Source organism: Polypterus senegalus, chromosome 11 (assembly GCF_016835505.1).
Source record: "Polypterus senegalus isolate Bchr_013 chromosome 11, ASM1683550v1, whole genome shotgun sequence".
Lineage (NCBI taxonomy): Eukaryota > Metazoa > Chordata > Cladistia > Polypteriformes > Polypteridae > Polypterus > Polypterus senegalus.
In genome coordinates, this window is record NC_053164.1 from 112,271,017 (window position 1) to 112,293,611 (window position 22,595).

At 41.7% G+C, this 22,595-nt stretch overlaps 1 protein-coding gene across 1 annotated transcript in view; it reads left to right on the forward strand.

Moving 5' to 3' along the window:
- Window positions 1–22,595, forward strand: part of LOC120539439 (synapsin-3-like) — an 842,044-nt gene that overhangs the window by 107,409 nt on the left and 712,040 nt on the right. Inside the window, exon 2 of the mRNA XM_039769493.1 lies at window positions 21,073–21,457. Coding sequence (XP_039625427.1) covers window positions 21,141–21,457 — 317 coding nt within the window. The 5' untranslated portion in view covers window positions 21,073–21,140. The remainder of the gene's footprint in view (window positions 1–21,072; window positions 21,458–22,595) is intronic.

Consider the following 22,595-nt stretch of genomic DNA (forward strand, 5'->3'; position numbering starts at 1 on the left):
CAATATGCCAGGTCTTGTGGGGTGTTCCTGGTGTGCAGTGGTTAGTACTTACCAAAAATGATCTAAGGAAGGACAACTGGTGAACTGGCGATGGGATCATGGGTGCCCATGGCTCATTGATGTTTGTATGGAGCAAATGCTAGCCTTTTCAGTCCCACAGAGGAGATACTGTAGCAAAAATTACAAAAAACTTGAGGCTGGCCATGGGAGAAAGGTGTTGGAATGCATAGTGCATTGGAGCTTGCTCATATGGAAGCTTCGTAGCAGCAGACCAGTCAGAATGTCTATGTTGATCCCTGTCCACTGCTAAAACCACCTACAATGGTCATGTGAGAATCTGAACTAGACCATGGGGCAATGGAAGAAGGTGGCTTGTTTTGATGGATCATTTTTTTCTTTTAGATAACGTGGACTGCTATATTGTTACATTGACACATACCACCTACCTAAAGATTGCTACAGACCACATCCTCCTCTTCATGGCAACGGTATTACCTGATGGCAGTGGCATCTTTCAGCAGGATAATATGCCCTACCACAATGCAGAAATTGTTCAGGAATGGTTTAAGGAACATGACAAAGGGTTCAAGGTGTTGACTTGGATTCTAAATTCCTCAGGTCTCAATTCACTTGAGCATTTGTGGGACATGCTGGGAGAAAAAAGTCCTGTTCATGGAGGTTCCACTTTGAAACTTACAGGACTTAAACAATCTGCTGCTAACATCTTGGTGCCAGATACCACAGGACACTTTCAGAGGTCTTGTGGAGTCCATGCCTAAATGGGGTTTATAAGATAAGGTGGTGTTGATGAAACTTGTGCAATGGGCTTCAGCTATGATATAAAAAAGAAAAAAAAATCACATGTTCAAGAGAGAAAGAAAATGGAGAATTCAATAATTGGTATTGTTAGATAAGGAATAAGTAATGATAGATAGATAGATGGGGATTGAGTAATGATAGAGAGAACTAGTCCCATAACTTATGGTAGGTGTTGCAGTGGGCAGATCCACATGAATCTGTATTGGGAAGCCAGATGTTCCTGTCCTGTCCTTGTCTGTGTACTGTTAGACAATAAGAAAGGGCATGTCTGCCCTCAAACACACAAAGTCTGGACTCGGCAGATTATGCTAAGGGAGAGACTAGGTGGGAAGACAAAGACAGCACTGCACTGTGGAACACACAGCATACAGTGAGACATGTTTTAAGGCCTGTTCATCCACTGCTCCCAGCCCCATCTCCAATCATTGGGAACTTGTCCTGCCCTGAACTAGAGGTACCTGGAAGAGAGAGTAAGGCTGAAGGTGTACAACACTATTACCCTTCCCCCAGTTCTCAAGCATTCAGTTTTCATTCATGACCAGTTGCGATGGGTGAGTGGAAAAGTAGCATTTGTGGATTCACTGGATAGATGACTGATCAAGCCAATATGAGCCCAAAAGAGTCTGTCAGAATGTGGGCAGTTCAGGCCTTATGGGTCACAATTCAATAATAAAACTTTAGCTGTCACCTGAGTGACTGAATAGCCCTACTCAATGATACACTGCTGTCCTTAAAAGTGGGGAGGGAGCTAAAAAGGTGCCCTGAAAACTGCCTGCTCTATCTTTAACTTGGCCAGTCTCCAACAGCTGGCAGGTATCCCAAATTCAATGATAGAAAAAAAAAACAAAATTAAATTAATCAAGATCATCTCCATTACTGCTGGGTCATGGAACATACATACTCTTATTAATAACTAGCCAAATACCCGCGCTTCGCAGCAGAGAAGTAGTGTGTTAAAGAAGTAATGAAAAAGAAAAGGAAACATTTTGAAAATAACGTAACGTGATTGTCAATGTAATTGTTTTGTCACTGTTGTGAGTGATGAGTGTTGCTGTCATATATATATATGACCCGTGGTCACTGCCAGGGGGTGCCCCAATGCCTTGGGGACCCTGGACCTCAGCACTTCCGCCACACCAAGAAGTGCTGGGGGTAAGAAGAGAAGGGACACCCGGAAAGCTTCCGGGAGAACAGCCGGCATTTCCGCCACACTGGGGCGTGTCCAGGGAGGAATGCCGGGACACACCTGGAGCTCATCCGGGATGATATAAAAGGGGCCGTCTCTCTTCATTCGAGGCTGGAGTCGGGTGGAGGCAGGACAAGGCAGGAGAAGAGAGAGTGGTGGCGGCCCGAAGAGAAGGCATTGTGTGGCCAGGACTGTGTTGTGGTTCGTGTGTGCACTTTGACTTTGTAAATATTGTTGTAAATAAACGTGTGGTGGTGGAAAACAACATGTCCGCCTGTCTGTGTCCGGGCCACGTTCACAATATATATATATATATATATATATATATATATATATATATATATATATATATATATATATATATATATATATATATATATATATATATATATATATATATATATATATATATATATATATATATATATATATATATATATATATACACACACATATAAACATATATATATATATATATATATACACACATATAAACATATATATATATACACAGTGGTACCTCGGTATACGTCTGCTTTGGAATAAGTCCAACTTGGTATACGTCCTGTTTAGAGGCAAAATATTTTGCTTGGTATACGACCTTTGTTTGGAATACGACTCGTGTGCTAGAACAACACGTGTGATATACCGGGCGTGCGCCTTCACAAAAAAAACTTTTAACCTGTAAAGTAATCCCTCGCTATATTGCGCTTCGACTTTCGCAGCTTCACTCTATCGTGGATTTTATATGAAAGCATAACTATATATATATAACGTGGATTTTTCGCTGCTTCGCGGGTTCTGTGGACAATGTGTCTTTTTACTTCCTGTACATGCTTCCTCAGTTGGTTTGCCCAGTTGATTTCATACAAGGGACGCTATTGGCGGATGACTGAGAAGCTAACCAATCAGAGCACGCAGTTAAGTTCTCCTGACTGAGAAGCTAACCAATCGGAGCACGCAGTTAAGTTCCTGCGTGCTGAATGCAATGTTAACCAGGAAGTCTCATCTCGCTCATTCAGCATCAACGTGTTTCGCTGTGTAAAGAGTTAACTTTTGTGCTCTTTTGTGTTTATCTTTGTGTATAGTCAAGCCCTTCATTATGGCTCCAAAACGATCTGCTACTGCTTCAGGGGCCGTGCCCAAGTGCAAACAGAAGATGTTAATGATTGCTGAAAAGGTAAACGTTTTGGATTTGTTGAAGGCTACGATTCTTTTTATTTAAAAAGTAGGAAAGGAATATAAGATCTACGGCCGCAGTGTCCTTTTAACCAGGGTGCAAAACGAGTTGTAAGTTGATGTAATAAGGCAGTAGTCTGGATGGAATCTGCTTTAAGGATTTGGATTGAAGACTGCCAGAAGAAGAAGAACGGCCGTGCTTCACATTTGCCTGAAGAGGCTCCTTTGGAAGAGCTGTAACGCTCTCCTTTGTTGTGCAGTAAAATTAAACTCATTGTTATTGGACAAGTCATTTTCATTTATTTCATCTAATTGCTTTTGTATTTATCTATTTTAGTATTAAGCAGTGTTTAAATTATTTTATACAACCCCATCAATGTATAATATGCCAATAACAATAGGATTTTTTTCATGGGAACGAATTAATCATTTTCCCATTATTTCTTATGGGAAAAATTTGTTTGGTATAAGCCCTGTTTCGTATAAGTCCAAGGATCTGGAACGGATTAAGGATTTATACCAAGGTACCACTGTACATATCCCTACATATATACATATACACAATTTATATATATATACACACACACACATATATATACATACATTTATAAACTGCTCAAAAAAATTAAAGGAACACTTTGAAAACACATCAGATCTCAATAGGAAAAAGAAATCCTCCTGGATATCCATCCATCCATCCTCTTCTGCTTATCCAAGGTCGGGTCGCGGGGGTAGCAGCTTAAGCAGAGAAGCCCAGACTTCCCTCTCCCCGGCCACTTCTTCCAGCTCTTCCGGGAGAATCCCATGCGTTCCCAGGCCAGCCGGGAGACATAGTCCCTTCAGCGTGTCCTGGGTCTTCCCCGGGGCCTCCTCCCGGTTGGACGTGCCGAACACCTCACCAGGGAGGCGTCCAGGAGGCATCCTGATCAGATGCCCGAGCCACCTCATCTGACTCCTCTCGATGCGGAGGAGCAGCGGCTCTACTCTGAGCCCCTCCCGGATGACTGAGCTCCTCACCCTATCCTTAAGGGAAAGCCCAGGCACCCTGCGAAGGAAACTCATTTCAGCCGCTTGTATTCGCGATCTCATTCTTTCGGTCACTACCCATAGCTCATGACCATAGGTGAGGGTAGGAAGGTAGATCGACTGGTAAATTGAGAGCTTTGCCTTATGGCTCAGCTCTTTTTTCACCACGACAGACCGATGCAGAGCCTGCATCACTGCTGATGCCGCACCGATCCGCCTGTCAATCTCACGATCCATTCTTTCCTCACTCGTGAACAAGACCCCGAGATACTTAAACTCTTCCACTTGGGGCAGGATCTCCCCCAACCCTGAGAGGGCACTCCACCCTTTTCCGGCTGAGGACCATGGTCTCGGATTTGGAGGTGCTGATTCTCATCCCAGCCGCTTCACACTCAGCTGCGAACCGCTCCAGAGAGCTGAAGATCACGGCCTGATGAAGCAAACAGGACAACATCATCTGCAAAAGCAGTGACCCAATCCTGAGTCCACCAAACCGACCCCTTCAACACCCTGGCTGCGCTAGAAATTCTGTCCATAAAAGTTATGAACAGAATCGGTGACAAAGGGCAGCCCTGGCGGAGTCCAACTCTCACTGGAAACGGGCTCGACTTACTGCCGGCAATGCGGACCAAGCTCTGACACTGGTTGTACAGGGACTGAACAGCTCTTATCAGGGGTCCGGTACCCCATACTCCCGGAGCACCCCACAGGATTCCCGAGGGACACGGTCGAATGCCTTTTCCAAGTCCACAAAGCACATGTGGACTGGTTGGGCAAACTCCCATGCACCCTCCAGGATCCTGCTAAGGATGTAGAGCTGGTCCAGTGTTCTGCGACCCGGACGAAAACCACACTGTTCCTCCTGAATCCAAGGTTCGACTATCCGACGGACCCTCCTCTCCAGAACCCCCGAATAGACTTTTCCAGGGAGGCTGAGGAGTGTGATCCCTCTATAGTTGGAACACACCCTCCAGTCCCCCTTTTTAAAGAGGGGGATCACCACCCCATTCTGCCAATCCAGAGGCACTGTCCCCGATGTCCATGCGATGTTGCAGAGACGTGTCAACCAAGACAGTCCTACAACATCCAGAGCCTTAAGGAACTCCGGGCGTATCTCATCCACCCCCGGGGCCCTGCCACCAAGGAGTTTTTTGACCACCTCGGTGACTTTAGTCCCCAGGCTCTGCTTCCTCTTTGGAAGGCATGTTAGTGGGATTGAGGAGGTCTTCGAAGTACTCCCCCCACCGACCCACAACGTCCCGAGTCGAGGTCAGCAGCACACCATCCCCACCATATACAGTGTTGACACTGCACTGCTTCCCTTCCTGACACGCCGGACGGTGGACCAGAATCTCCTCGAAGCCGTCCGAAAGTCGCTCTCCATGGCCTCCAAACTCCTCCCATGCCCGAGTTTTGCCTCAGCAACAACCGAAGCCGCATTCTGCTTGGCCCGCCGGTACCTATCAGCTGCCTCCAGAGACCCACAGGACAAAAAGGTCCTATAGGACTCCTTCTTCAGCTTGACGGCATCCCTCACCGCCGTGTCCACCAACGGGTTTGGGGATTGCCACCGCGACAGGCACCGACCACCTTATGGCCACAGCTCCGGTCAGCCGCCTCAACAATAGAGGCACGGAACATGGCCCATTCGGACTCAATGTCCCCCACCTCCCTCGGGACGTGGTCGAAGTTCTGCCGAAGGTGGGAGTTGAAGCTACTTCTGACAGGGGACTCTGCCAGCCGTTTCCAGCAGACCCTCACAACACGCTTGGGCCTACCAGGTCTGACCGGCATCTTCCCCCACCATCGAAGCCAACTCACCACCAGGTGGTGATCAGTTGACAGCTCCGCCCCTCTCTCCTCCTGGATATCTATACTGATATAGACTGGGTAATGTGTTAGGAACGAAAGGATGCCACATCGTTTGATGGAAATGAAAATGATCAACCTACAGAGCCCTGAATTCAAAGACGCCCAAAAATCAGAGTGAAAAATTATGTGGCAGGCTAGTCCATTTTGCCAAAATTTAATTGCAGCAACTCAAAATTGTACGCAGCACTTTGTATGGCCCCTGTGTTCTTGTATACTGTACATGCCTGACAACATCGGTGCATGCTTCTAATGAGATGACAGATGGTGTTGTGGGGGATCTCCTCCCAGATCTGGACCAGGGCATCACTGAGCTCCTGGACAGTCTGAGGTGCAACCTGGTGGCATTGGATGGACCAAAACATAATGTCCCAGAGGTGTTCTATTGGATTTAGGTCAGGAAAGTGTGGTGGCCAGTCAATGGTATCAATTCCTTCATCCTCCAGGAACTGCCTGCATACTCTCACCACATGAGGCCAGGAATTGTCGTGCACCAGGAGCCACTGTACCAGCATAGGGTCTGACAATGGGTCCAAGGATTTCATCCTGATACCTAATGGCAGCCAAGGTGCCTTTGTCAAGCCTGTAGCGGTCTGTGTGACCCTCCATGGATATGCCTCCCCAGACAATCATTAACCCACCACCAAACTGCTCATGCTGAATGATGTTACAGGCAGCATAATGTTCTCCATGGCTTCTCCAGACCCTTTCACTTCTGTCATGTGCTCAGGGTGAACCTGCTCTCATCTGTACAAAGCACAGGGCACCAGTGGTGCATCTGCCAATTCTGGTATTCTATGGCGAATGCCAATCGAGCTGCATGCTGCTGGGCAGTGAGCTCAGGGCCCATTAGAGGACATGGGGCCCTTGGGTCACCCTCATGAAGTCTTTCTGGTTGTTTGGTCAGAGACATTCACACCAGTGGCCTGCTGGAGGTCATTTTGTAGGTCTCTGGCAGTGCACATCCATTTTCCTCTTTGCCCAAAGGAGCAGATACTGGTCCTGCTGATGGGTTATGGACCTTCTATGGCCCTCTCCAGCTCTCCTAGAGTAACTGCTTGTCTCCTAGAATCTCCTCCATGCCCTTGAGACTGTGCAGGGAGACACAGCAAACCTTCTGGCAATGACACGTATTGATGTGTCATCCTGGAGAAGTTGGACTACCTGTGCAACCTCTGTAGGGTCCAGGTATCGCCTATAGTAGTGACACTGACTGTAGCCAAATGCAAAACTAGTGAAGAAACAGTCAGAAAAGATGAGGAGGGAAAAAATGTCAGTGGCCTCCACATGTTAAACCATTCCTGTTTTGGGGGTCATCTCATTGTTGCCACCTCTAGTGCATCTGTTGATAATTTCATTACCACCACAGCAGCTGAAACTGATTAACAACCCACTCTGCTACTTAATTGACCAGATTAATATCCCATAAGTTTCATTGACTTTACGCTATACTCTGATTAAAAAGTGTTCCTTTAATTCTTTTGAGCAGTATATATATATATCCACATATATATATACATATATACACATACATCCACATATATATATACATATCTACATATACACACATACATATACATACACACACACACACACACACATATATATACACACGTCTTTGGGGTGCGAGCTGCTGTTGCTGGGGGTGCCAGAATCCGTCAAGGAAGAAAAATGAAAAACATTATTTGTACAAAATCTTAATTTATTTATCCATTCCTAAATAATTAAATGGGCAGGCTATTTCGTATCAGTGCAATACGCTGCTTGTTAAAACGGATGACTCCTGCTCTTACGTGCAAGTCTGCGTGGATATTATGAACTATCGTATCTGTTCAAGTTCTATTTAAATTTTAAATAGAAGGAATTTTTATTTAGTCGACAAAAATATCTTTGGTAGGAATGCAAGTTAAATGTAGGCATCATTGCATAAATTTTTCTTCACCATAAAAATGTAAAGAGTAAATTCGTCTTACATTCCAACCAAAGGTATGTGTGTCAACTAAATAGAACTTGAAAAGATATATTTTATCGAATGTGATCGTGCAATTTAGATCGAGTTGATGTGACATATAAAACCATATTCAGCGGCTCACGTGAACTGACGCAGTGCGCAGACAAAAAGCAACAGTTCCAAAGAGTGCTGAACAAAAACGGAATTACACTGCTACGCTCAAATAGACAAACAGCACCCCCTGGCACAATAGTAGAGGCTTCGCCTTTAGCGCCGAGGTTCGATTCCCGGCCCGGTGTGTAATTATATCCGGCCCGCAAGATCATTTTATATACTGTATTATTGTTATTAATGGCCCGGGGATATGAAGCGCTGGTAACACAATAAACTACAAATCCCATAATGCATCACTTCAGTTGCCTTGCCGAACACTTACCGTGTTAATCAAGTCTAGCTTATGATGCTGTAAGTTATTGCGAAGCTAGCCCACACGATGCCAAAGAGAAAAGGTGATTCTGAACATAGAGCCTTTAAAAACCGATGGGAGGCTGAGTATATGTTTACTGACATTGCCAGTAAACCCGTGTGTCTCATTTGTGCAGCTAATGTGGCTATAATTACAGAATTTAATCTAAGACGGCACTATGAGACAAAACATCAAGATAACCTGAAAGACCTGAATGCAATGCACAAGATACAGAAAGCAGAAGAGTTAAAGAAGAATCTGACACTTCAGCATACGTTTTTACCCGTGCAAAATCACAAAGTGATTTCAAGTGAAGCTACTTTTATGGGAGACACAAATGCACCAGTGCAACTTGCCCCACTTTCCCTGTTGACAAGTAATGTTGAACCAAGTCGGCACAACGGTGTTCCCAAATACGCACTTTGCTGATAAACTGAGCGCACGGCGCTTTGGTGACTTTGAAGAACAAAAAAAGAATTTTGAGTTGTTTCGCAACCCATTTGCCGTTGATGTGGAAACTGCACCTGTGCAGATTTAGGTGGAGGTGATTGAGCTGCAGTGTAATGGCACAGTGAAGGCAAAGTACGATACTGCACGGCCCGCACAGTTTCTTCACTCCATTCCCGCAGAAATGCTCCAGCTCCGTCTACATGCGGCTCGAACCTTGTGCATGTTTAGTACCACATATCTGTGTGAGAAGCTCTTCTCAGTCATGAAGACTAACAAGACAGGACACAGGAGTCGCCTCACTGATGAGCACCTGCAGTCCATCCTGAGAATCTCCACAACACAGAACCTCATACCAAACATAAACGAACTTGTTGCCAAAAAAAGATGCCAGGCGCATTTATGATAAAAAGACCAAAGACAACTGAATGATTTGATTTGTTATTGCTGAAAAGAACAAGTTTTATTTATATTTCCAGGTTTTATTATGCACCATGTTCATATTTGAATTTTTATAATTTTGACAGGATATATTTTTATGGAGAGCAAAATCTTTTGGGATATTTAAAATTTAAGTTTATTTTTATATAAAATTACATAAGAGTAAAGAAATTTGAATGTTTGTTCTTTTAACGTTTACTTTATTTCTAACTTGTATAATTTAGACAGGATATATTTTTATGGAGAGCAAAATATGTTATTTAAGGTTTGAGTTGATTTATTCTGGAATAATATTCTGTTGACTAAATAAAATTTCCTTCTATTTAAAATTTAAATAGAACTTGAGCAGAAACGATAGTTCATAATATCCACGCAGACTTGCACGTAAGAGCGGAAGTCATCCGTTTTAACAAGCAGCGTATTGCACTGATACGAAATAGCCTGCCCATTTAATTATTTAGGAATGGATAAATAAATTAAGATTTTGTACAAATTATGTTTTTCATTTTTCTTCCTTGATGGATTCTGGCACCCCCAGCAAAAGTTGCTCGCACCCCAAAGACTGTATATGTGTGTATATATATAATATATATATATATATGTGTGTGTGTGTATATGAATATATATAGATATGTATGTATATATATATGTGGATGTATGTGTATATATGTATGTATATATATATATGTTTATGTGTGTGTATGTGTATATATATGTATTTGTGTGTATATATGTGTGTGTATGTATATGTATGTGTGTATATGTAGATATGTATATGTATGTATATACAGTGGTGTGAAAAACTATTTGCCCCCTTCCTGATTTCTTATTCTTTTGCATGTTTGTCACACAAAATGTTTCTGATCATCACACACATTTAACCATTAGTCAAATATAAACACAAGTAAACACAAAATGCAGTTTTTAAATGATGGTTTTTATTATTTAGGGAGAAAAAAAAATCCAAACGTACATGGCCCTGTGTGAAAAAGTAATTGCCCCTGAACCTAATAACTGGTTGGGCCACCCTTAGCAGCAATAACTGCAATCAAGCGTTTGCGATAACTTGCAAGGAGTCTTTTACAGCGCTCTGGAGGAATTTTGGCCCACTCATCTTTGCAGAATTGTTGTAATTCAGCTTTATTTGAGGGTTTTCTAGCATGAACCGCCTTTTTAAGGTCATGCCATAGCATCTCAATTGGATTCAGGTCAGGACTTTGACTAGGCCACTCCAAAGTCTTCATTTTGTTTTTCTTCAGCCATTCAAAGGTGGATTTGCTGGTGTGTTTTGGGTCATTGTCCTGTTGCAGCACCCAAGATCACTTCAGCTTGAATTGATGAACAGATGGCCGGACATTCTCCTTCAGGATTTTTTGGTAGACAGTAGAATTCATGGTTCCATCTATCACAGCAAGCCTTCCAGGTCCTGAAGCAGCAATACCACCCCAGACCATCACACTACCACCACCATATTTTACTGTTGGTATGATGTTCTTTTTCTGAAATGCTGTGTTCCTTTTACGTCAGATGTAACAGGACATTTGCCTTCCAAAGAGTTCAACTTTTGTCTCATCAATCCACAAGGTATTTTCCCAAAAGTCTTGGCAATCATTGAGATGTTTCTTAGCAAAATTGAGACAAGCCCTAATGTTCTTTTTGCTTAACAGTGGTTTGCATCTTGGAAATCTGCCATGCAGGCCGTTTTGCCCAGTCTCTTTTTATGGTGGAGTCGTGAACACTGACCTTAATTGAGGCAAGTGAGGCCTGCAGTTCTTTAGACGTTGTCCTGGGGTCTTTTGTGACCTCTCGGATGAGTCGTCTCTGCACTCTTGAGGTAATTTTGGTCAGCCGGCCACTCCTGGGAAGGTTCACCACTGTTCCATGTTTTTGCCATTTGTGGATAATGGCTCTCACTGTGGTTCGCTGGAGTCCCAAAGCTTTAGAAATGGCTTTATAACCTTTACCAGACTGATAGATCTCAATTACTTCTGTTCTCATTTGTTCCTGAATTTCTTTGGATCTTGGCATGATGTCTAGCTTTTGAGGTGCTTTTGGTCTACTTCTCTGTGTCAGGCAGCTCCTATTTAAGTGATTTCTTGATTGAAACAGGTGTGGCAGTAATCAGGCCTGGGGGTGGCTACAGAAATTGAACTCAGGTGTGATACACCACAGTTAGGTTATTTCTTAACAAGGGGGCAATTACTTTTTCACACAGGGCCATGTAGGTTTGGATTTTTTTTCTCCCTAAATAATAAAACCATCATTTAAAAACTGCATTTTGTGTTTACTTGTGTTATATTTGACTAATGGTTAAATGTGTTTGATGATCAGAAACATTTTGTGTGACAAACATGCAAAAGAATAAGAAATCAGGAAGGGGGCAATAGTTTTTCACACCACTGTATATGTGGATGTATGTGTATATATGTGTGTGTATATATATGTGTGTATATGTATATATGTATGGATATGTATATATATACTGTATGTTTATATATATGTGTGTGTGTGTGTGTATATATATATATATATATATGTATATATATGAAAGCAACACTCATCAGTCACAACAGTGACAAAACAATTACATTGACAGTCATGTTACGTTATTTTCATAATGTTTCCTTTTCTTTTTTATTACTTTAGCACACTACTTCTCTGTTGCGAAGCACGGGTATTTTGCTATATATATATATATATATATATATATATATATATATATACTAGCAAAATACCCGCGTTTCACAGCGGAGAAGTAGTGTGTTAAAGAAGTTATGAAAAAGAAAAGGGAAAATTTTTAAAAATATCGTAACATGATTGTCAATATACAGTGATTGTTTTGTGAGTGTTACTGAGTGTTGCTGTCATCAAGGATTTGATTATCATTATTTCTTTCAATCATGTTCGTATTTGTAGGATGTGTTGTGTTCAATTTACATTCCATGTTTGTCAATCGTTGTAAAGATAACAGGTTTCATTCATCAATTCGTTTCTTACTGCATCAATAAACAGCTCATCTTCCTCTTTATCTGAGACGTGACACACTGCATGCACGGGTTTTTTTTTTTTACACTGTCTTCCTTAAGCGGGACATTGACTTTTTCCACCATGTGCTTTGTTTCCGCAGTAGTTGCACTTATGAATATGCTTGTATGTGTCACACGCTTCATATTTTTTTGCTGCCTTCTCAATTATGTAATTCGGTTTTTGTTCAGCCCTCTTTGGAACTGTTGCTTTTTGTCTGTGCACTGCGTCAGTTCACGTGAGCCTCTCAGTGTACATGCATCGAAGGTTCCCAGCTGTGCTGGTGCCATCTCATGTGATGTCCACGGCTGTATTTAATGTTAGCCAAGACCCGGCACTTAAAAGTTTCTCTCGCAGTTTCGCTGAGTTTGTGCCAAACACCACCCTGACCATCTCATCTTCGTCTGCATAAGCACAGTCCTTCACCCGTGAATATTTAGCAGCAGTGTTTCTATTGGATTGCCGCTGATGGATGGCCTTATATGGGCAGGCACTAAATTATGTCTATTATAGTATATGTACGAAAAAATAGGTTCCAGTTATGACCATTATGCGTAGAATTTCGAAATGAAACCTGTCCAACTTTTGTAAGTAAGCTGTAAGGAATGAGCCTGCCAAATTTCAGCCTTCTACCTACACGGGAAGTTGGAGAATTAGTGATGAGTGAGTGAGCCAGTCAGTCAGTGAGTGAGTGAGCGAGTCAGTGAGGGCTTTGCCTTTTATTAGTATAGATAAGGAGGCTGAGAGACATGAAAGAAGAATGACGCTTATTGCCAGAGAACTCACCAGGTACAATTCTCAGAATATAGCTGGCATTCCTGGCAGAAGCAGATCAACATATTGAATCAGGTTCAGGATATAGGTTCTCTTGGAGTGGTTGACAAAAGGAAGAACGTTGCAGGTGTGGATTTTGCAATAATATCAAAAGTGGTCAACAAACTCAATACAAAACCAAAGGGCAATGTCACTTCTACTGCCAACCACTGGAAAGAAACATGCTAAACTGATAAGCGCATACACGCCTATACTGATCAACCCAGGTAAAAAGGAGGAATTTGACTCAATTATTACATCAGATACTGACAAAGTTTATTCTGGGTGTCCATTTCAATTACAAAGAATGGGATGGAATTATTGGCAGACAAGACAGTGGGAAATGCAATAGCAATGGATATCATCGTTTGGGGCTGTACACCATTTTCTATTTTCTTTCTGCCTACCCGTAACAAGACAATGTGGATGCATCTCATTGACTACATCATCATCAGAAGAAAGCCAGATAGGACTTTAGTGTGACAAAGTCCATGTGTGGCACCGACTGTTGGATATTAGTGAAAAAGCTAAGCTCCTAGAGTGGTGGGTTAGGTACTTTGAGAGTATGCTAAATTGTCCCTCCAATGCAAATGATGAACCCATTAAGCATTTCCCTAGGTGGAAATCATCAAGTTCCTGAATGAACCTCTTCAGTTCTATGAAACCCAGAAAGCTGAAAGGCTCCAAGTACTGATGCCTTATGAAGTTTATAAAGCTGGTGGAACATACCTAGCTAAGAAGCTGACTAACCTCTTTTGTATCATGTGGGGTCAGAAATGCATACTTCAAGAGTTCAAGGATGCCACTGTAATCCACCTCTACAAGCACAAAGAAATGTTTCAAATATGCGATTGCAATCATGGGATTGCCCTGCTGTCCGTAACAGGTAAGATACTGGCTAGAATCCTTTGGAACTGCATCACAGTACACCTGGATCAAGGACTGTTACATGAAAGCCAGTATGGCTTTAGGAAACAAAAGGGAATTGGTGATAAAACCTTTGCCACTAAGCAGCTCCAATTAAAACGTCAAGAACATAATGTCAGGCTGTGTATTTCTGATATTTACCTTTGTGGACCTGACCAATGCATCTGACAGAGTTAGCCGTAGCAGGGTGAAAAAATCATGAAGTTTAGATGTCCAGAGACAATATTTCTGATGGTAAGACAGCCTCATGATGGCATGTTAGCCTGTGTTTAGGATGATGGTGGAATTTCAGAGCCATTTACTCTCACAAATGGAGTCAAAGAAAGCTATGTCCTAGCTCCTTCCCTATTCAGTCTCATGCTTTCCATAATGTTATATGAAGCATTCAGAGATTCCAGTCTGAGAATTGACATACATTTTTGCTTGGAAGGAAACATTTTAATGTGAAACAGCTCAAAGCCAAAATAAATCACAGATAAAAACAGCTCACAAAAAGACATGCAGACTATCCTGGACTTATTTCAATCTGCATGCTCTAAGTTTGGCCTCACTATCTTTAACAAAAAGTCAGAAGTGATGCTCCAGCAGGCCCCAGGTGAGCTTTTCACTGAGTCCTGAGAGGGTTAAGGTTAAACTCATTTGGCAAGTTCACCTACTATGGCAGCACACTTTCATAGATTGTGCACATAGATGATGATGTCAATGCCAGTATTGCCAAAGTCAGTACCACCTTTGTGGGAGTGTCAATATATCAAGTGGGAAACAAATTTCAAAGTCTATTTTGCTGCAATCCTACCCTGCGAAGAAGCTCACTCATTTTTACATGATCTGCCTTTGGAGGATCATGAACATTAGATGGCAAGACAAGATCCCTGGCATGGAAGTATTTACAGAGTCTAGCATAACAAATATTTGCACCATGCTATGCAAGGCCCAGCTAAATTGGACTGGCCATGCCATGTATATGCCAGAAGAATGCCTGCCAAACAAGATTTTGTATGGTGAACATTTCTGAAAAGACACTCTGTTGTATGTCAAAGGAAGCATTACAATAACACTCTGAAGGGGACTTTGGCACCAGCTCAGACTGCTGGGAGATGCTTACCTCATACAGAATCATGGCATTGGTGGTTCAGCTGATGAGAAAAGAAGTCTTGCACAAAGAAAGCTCTGACAGTGAATCTTGGAACAAAATCTGCCTCCTGATATAAGTTGTCCATATTCTGACAGATTCTTTTGGGCTCATATTGGCTTGATCAGCCACCTGTAGACCCACAAAGACTCAAAATGATAATGTCATTGTTCCTCTTCGTCATAAAGATTGAATATATATGTGATACTTGCTATTCCTATTTTTTGACTCCTGGCGAGAGAAATTAGCTCTGATATTTTTTTCTTTAATTTTTGGCTTAGTGTTTTGGCTTTGTAAACTCTCTTTCTGGCTTCTGTTACTGACTCTTGTCTTTTAATTGACCACATCTTTTTTGTTAGGTCATTGCTCATAAAATTTTTAACTGGCTACTTTTTTAGTCAGTGCTGTGAAACTAAAATACCAGAGCACGCTGAGCTCATTTTAAGATGAAAGGTAATGACTGTATTCCAGACAGGAGCAAAGGTGGTCAGGTTCTATAAGTTTAAGGTAGAAAGTATGACAATTAGGAGTGGGTGGTGAAAGGCAGAGTGACTATCACTGAAGTAGAAAAGATAGGAAGCAAATGAGTAATGAGGGCTGGATTGGGCTTGTAGGTGTTTTGTTTATTTATGAATGTGTTCTGTAGGTGACTCTCTTTTTTTAAGCTCTCATATTGTATTGGTTGGTCTTTTTCTCTGCACAGTTTAATTCCCATGATGTTCCTTAATTTTATATTTGCTGAACCCAGAGTGCCAGAGTATGCCATATAAAAAGTGTCATTTATAATTTATTCTTGGCTTTGCATCTATAATTTCCTGGGTACACATGGCTACGTGTCACTCTACTTCAAAAATGGTTAAATGCATGGATGAAAGTAAGTAATTTATCACTTTCAAATTTGTTATATTCTTATGTGTCCCCACACCACCCCCAATTAATTATGTACTACCTTTTAGCTACCGATAATTGTCCATGTCTTCCTTCATCTTATAGTTTTCAACATAAGTCGAGAGTGCAGCTAACAGAGAATTAGAACATGCATCATGTATCCCTATTCTTAGGATCCCATGATGCATGCCTGCTATTTGTAGACATTACTGAGAGTGCCCAGGGTCTGATGAAAGTCAATCCATATAGTGTATACGGAAAATAGTTTTCATAAGAATCTGACAGATCTTCAAAAATGTATATTTAGAACAAGAAGTGAACGAAAATAATCTTACCAGGCAAGTTATGCAGGTTGAGATTATGAAATGAGCCATTCTTAAATTTGTTAAAATGTAGAATGCTATTTAGAGTTTGGGAGGTGCACAAAGTTAATGATTTAGCTGTCTCTCTCATGGACATAGAAACCGTGGATAATATTGGCTCACCATTAATTAATTATTTGATCTTCTCAAATTATTGATTAATGTCCTCAGGTTGACTATATTCTACATCCCTGATCACGTCGTTCACTCTGGTATAATTAGCATTACTAAGTATAAATTACTGAGTAAGCTAACTGCTTTCTAGGGCAGATTTTGGTTGAATTTTGTGAGAGTCATGTTTAACTGCAATGATGTGGTGGTGAATTTCTGCACATTACTCTGGTTGCTTTTGACCTTGTATTGGAATGTGATGATTCAGAAAATAAATGGTTAGATATTTAAAAGAAAACCTTGGTTTTTCTATACTTATAGCAATGTATTATTTATGTTGTAACATTGTATTACAGTTCTTTATTTTAGTAAGCACAGTGTATTGGTTGGGTGATGCATACAGAAGGGGTCCCTGGTGCTCTGGAAGTTCAGTTCTTTTAACAAAAGTAGCTGAACTGTAAGCAAAATTAGTATTTCTTCTTAGCAGATTGAAGCAGAAGATGTAGAGACAGTCGCCCCTCCCATTGAACTCGAAAGAGATCCTATACAAAACTTAACGTCCCAGTTCCTATTAACTCGATCGTCATTTAAAAGAGAACAATGGAATGACGATTAATTAAAAAATGCTAGAAATGCAGTAGTATCTACTGACGGTTATACAAACCTAGATCCCATGCCACCGATGCCGTTCTTTGTAATTAAAAATGATTTATTATATAGAGTGGCAGAACACGAGGGTGAAGTGCGGGCTTTGTTGTTAATTCCACGTACTTTTCGGCGAAAGGTATGTGAATTAGCACATGCCCACCTTCTAGGAGCCCATTTAGGCTCCGAAAAAACTTTGGAGAGGATAAAACTCAGATTTTATTGGCCGGGAGTTAATGAGGAGGTCAGGCGATTTTGCACTTCATGCCCGGAGTGTCAACTTCGCCAGATACCCAGAAGGTCTAAAGCCCCTCTTATTCCCCTTCCCCTGATTGATATCCCGTTTGAACGAGTTGGTATTGGTCTCGTTGGTCCATTAGAACCCTCGTTAAAAGGTTTTAAATATATTCTAGTTCTAGTAGATTATGCCACTCGCTTTCCAGAAGCTGTTCCGTTGCGCTCAGCTAATTCAAAAAATATCACACGGGAATTTGTAGGGATATTCGCGCGTGTTGGGATCCCCAAGGAGGTCTTAACAGATCAAGGGACTCCTTTCACTTCAGAAACGTTCAGGGAAGTGGCCAAGTTACTCAGGATAAAACATCTGAAAACATCGGTTTATCATCCCCAAACTGATGGATTGGTTGAACGTTTTAATCAGACGTTAAAACAGATGTTACGCAAGGTAGTTAACGAGGACGGAAGAAACTGGGATCAGTTGCTTCCTCTCGTTTTGTTTGCCTATCGGGAAGTCCCTCAAACCTCAACAGGATTTTCTCCTTTTGAATTATTGTACGGAAGACAACCCAGGGGGCTTTTGGACATGTTAAAAGAAGGATGGGAGGAGGAGGTACTCCCTACTTCAAATATTCTTGAATATATCGCAATTACGCGATAGACTAGAGAAGATCAGACCTATCCTAAAAGAGAATTTAGAAAAAGCGCAAGCAGCACAGTCACGTTATTATAATAGAAACACCACCATTCGGGAATTTGTCCCGGGTGATCATGTTATGGTATTAGTCCCAACCTCTCATTATAAATTATTAGCTCATTGGCAAGGACCGTATGAAATTAAAGAAAGAAAAGGTCTCATCGACTATTTAGTTAAACAACCTAATCGTCAACCGACCGAAAGAGTATACCATATCAATTTGCTCAAACCGTGGAAGGAAAGGGAACCCGATCCCTCCTCCGGACAGCCTAGTTCACTTTTTATGTCCTGTGCCAAACTTAATTTTGGTTCCAATTTGACTCCAGAACAGCGACAAGATCTCGAAAAGGCTATCTTGTCTGTACCCGAGGTGGTGGATGAATTACCTGGACGTACTGCGTTGATTCGCACGATATTATTATGGACCCTGGAGTGATTGTCAGGAGAGACCTTACAGACTCGGAGGCAAAGCGGAAGTGGAATTGGAAATTAGGCGAATGCTGGATTTAGGGGTTATCGAAGAAAGCTATAGCCCTTGGTCTAGTCCAATTGTTCTAGTTTCTAAGCCCGATGGGTCTTGGAGGTTCTGTAATGACTTTCGACGACTCAATCGGGTCTCCAAGTTTGATGCATTATCCGATGCAGCGAGTGGATGATCTACTCGAATGGCTAGGAAGCGCTCAATTCCTAACTACCCTTGACATGACAAAGGGTATTGGCAAATTCCTTTAACGGATTCTGCAAAGAAAAAACGCATTTAGCACTCCCAGCGGACATTGGCAATACCGGGTCGTTCCTTTTGGTTTGCACGGGGCGCCAGCTACTTTTCAACGCCTGGTAGACACACTGCGCCTACCTAGATGACGTTGTCATCTATTCCAGCACGTGGAAGGATCATGTATGGCAGGTGAAAACGGTACTTTCCACACTGGCAGCTGCAGGACTTCGTATTAACCCAAAGAAATGTTTCTTTGGATTGAGAGAAGCCAAATATTTGGGCTACCTAGTGGGGGTGTCGTGAAACCACAATGTCTTAAAATTGATGCCATCATAAATTGGCCCCGTCCGATAAATAAGCGGCAAGTGCAGGCATTTTGGGATTAGCTGGTTGCTATATCGCTTTGTGCCACATTTCTCAGAAATTGCCCTTATCTAATTTGACAAAGAAACGGGCAGCTATAAAAGTGGTATGGGATGATACAGTAGATAAAGCATTTTGTGACTTGAAATTGGCCCTTACATCAGCACCTTTATTAAAATCCCTGATTTTTCTCTTCCTTTATTCTCCAGACCGATGCATCGGCCACAGGATTGGGTGCCGTGTTGAGCCAATGTGTCGAGGGTGCTGAACACCCCGTTATGTATCTGAGCTGGAAACTGCTGGACCGTGAGATGAAGTATGCTGCGATGGAGCGAGAGGCCCTGGCGATTAAGTGGGCTATTACATCGTTGAGGTACTACCTATTGGGGCGGGAATTCACTCTGGTGACGGACCATGCCGCTTTACAGTGGATGTCCCTTCATCGGGAGTCGAATCCTCGTGTCACTAGGTGGTTTTTGGATCTCCAACCATATCGTTTTAGCGTTACTTATCGTAGGGGTTCCTTGCAGGCCAACGCAGATGCTCTCTCCCGGATTCACGACCTCTCGGTGCAGGTCGCCCGACCGGATGGGTCTGGGCTGAGGGGGGGTCATGTCACACACGTGCGAGTTGGAGGCAGTGAAAGAGCCCAAAGGTGAGTGAAATCTCGCGAGACAAGGATTTATCACGTGGTACTTACCTGAATCTCTTTCTACCTACAGAAAACTGGAAGAAAAATAAACCCATCCATTTTCAGTTCCAAAATGGCCGCGATGACATCACTTCCGGTTCCCATCCAATGACATCACTTCCGGTTCCACACTCAACTACTCCTGTCTGCTCACGATGCCGTTGGTTCCTGGGTCCCGCCTCCAATCGTCACTTCCTGCCAACCATTTCCTCTCCCATCATCCCATCTGTTATTTAAACGCCATTTTGTTACCATGTTTCATTCATTCTGTACTGAAAAGTCATTCTGAATCAACCATATTTTCACTTTGTCTGGACGACAATATATGGGGACGATCCCCAAATCTTTTTCTATTTTTGAAAGACTCTTCATTTATTACAATATATATGTTTATATGCATGCATGTGTGTGTGTGTGTATATATGTTTATATGCGTGTGTGTGTGTAAATATATATATATATATATATATATATATATATATATATATATATATATATATATATATATATATATGCCAGCAACACTCATGACAATGACAAAACAATTACATTGTCAATCATGTTACGTTATTATTAAAATGTTTCCTTTTCTTTTTCATTACTTCTTTAACACACTACTTCTCCACTGCGAAGTGCGGGTATTTTGCTAGTGGGACTAATATATCTACTTACTAAACTTAATTAACTGAGTTTTAGGATGACCAAGAAAAGATGGTAAAATAACAGTTTAAGGCAGCTTCATTTTATATACTGTAACATTATTCATTAGTACTGATTGAGCCTTTATTGCTAAAAGTCTTTACAGTATTGTGATCATTTTTGACATGACAGAGCATGTATAGAATAATGAAATACTGTTGATCTGAAATGTTCAAAGTCTACAACTAATGAATGAGATGATTTTCCTCTCTCTTTGTTCCTTGAGCGAATAAAAAGTTAATGAGCATGCTTTGCTTCTCTTAAGTGCCAGTCATTTCATTGTTATATTGAGTGTTTGAATCGATGGCCAGTAGTTATGTCAAAAGTTGCCATCTGAATATATCGTCTCACCTTTCCAATATTCTTTCTTTTCTTCCCCAGGTCAATTTGTTACCAAATATACTGCCAGCATCTACCGCCTTGGTTTTCACAACAGTGGGATTGCAATAATGAATTTCCTTCGAAGACGCCTTTCTGATAGTAGCTTTGTAGCCAACCTACCCAACGGTTACATGATGGACCTGCAGAGGCCAGAAAGTCCAACACCACCATCCATTTCACCAGCAACTGAGCGTAAGCAGCCCCAGCCACCACCACCATCGTCAGCATCAGCTCCTTCAACTGGAAGTAGTTTTCTCAGTTCGTTGTCCAGTGCAGTAAAGCAGAGCACTCAGATGGCTACTGGGCAAGAACCCACAGCCAATGTGACTCCTGTTGTACGTAAACCGAAAATCCTTCTTGTAATTGATGATGCACACACTGACTGGTAAGGGAGACCATTTATTATTCTTCATTCATGCAAAACACCTTAAGCACTTTTCAAGCTGCTGTTTTTAAGAAGTGTTTTTTTTAATTTTATTTTACATTCATTACATTTAATATGTGACTGTCGAACAGTTACATGGTATTGTTGCTTAATCTGTAAAGTATAGATGTTGGGTAGTAAGGTGTGTGGTGTTATCTGAGTAGAGCTTAAATTATCTGCACTTAATAATCTAATGGTTGAAGCACTAAGCATTTATGAACAGAGTGGGGCTAGCTTTCTGGAGTGGAGGCTGGAAGACTAAATAATTACAAGTGGACAAATTAAATCTGTGTGATAGTGACTTTCCAGAATTAGCTGTCTCTTCCACAGTTTTGTGAAAATTACTTTCTATAAGATGGGTTCCTCAAATTGTGCAGATGATTATAAAGGTGGTCCAGCAGTTCAGCAATAGGAGACAGCAGTGAAAGTTAGGAATAGCTCTAGGAGGAGCTAGGGTAGCCACCATGCTGCAGGACAGAAAAAAGAAAATCTGTATCTCATAAGATAGTTAACACTAGGATTACCAGAGCCTACGAAAAAACTTGTAAATCCGTCCCACCTTAAATCGCTTCTTAAAACCATTCTCACCTCTCCGCCAGCGTCTTTTGTTAATCTAAATGTGCTGATAAAAGAAAAGCTGCAAGTAGCCGGCTATTCTATCCCCCCACCGACTTAGAACGTGCACAAACTTTTCCCAGCTCATGCCTTGATTGATTTTCTGGTAGTGAAGTGGAGCTTTAGAGTGGAAATAATAGATCGTTGTTTGGAACACACTTATTTCATGTCTGTTTCGTTTCTACAGTAATCTGTGTAAACACATTGTTAAAACAGAAACGTTTTTTATATTCTAGTAGTAGATGACAAAATGTAGGCATAACCTATATAATGTATGAAGCCTGAAGTATCAAAGAAATACTTTCACAGAAGGTACAAATCTAACACAACAATTGCGCTTTTATTCAAAAATATAACTGCAGAAACAAAAAGTCGCCTTAACATGCAACATTGACACCTGTTTACTATGACTGCCTCCATGGCGCAATAGAATCAGCTACCGACTGGGAATCAAAAGGTCGGAAGTTCGACCCTGCACCACTAC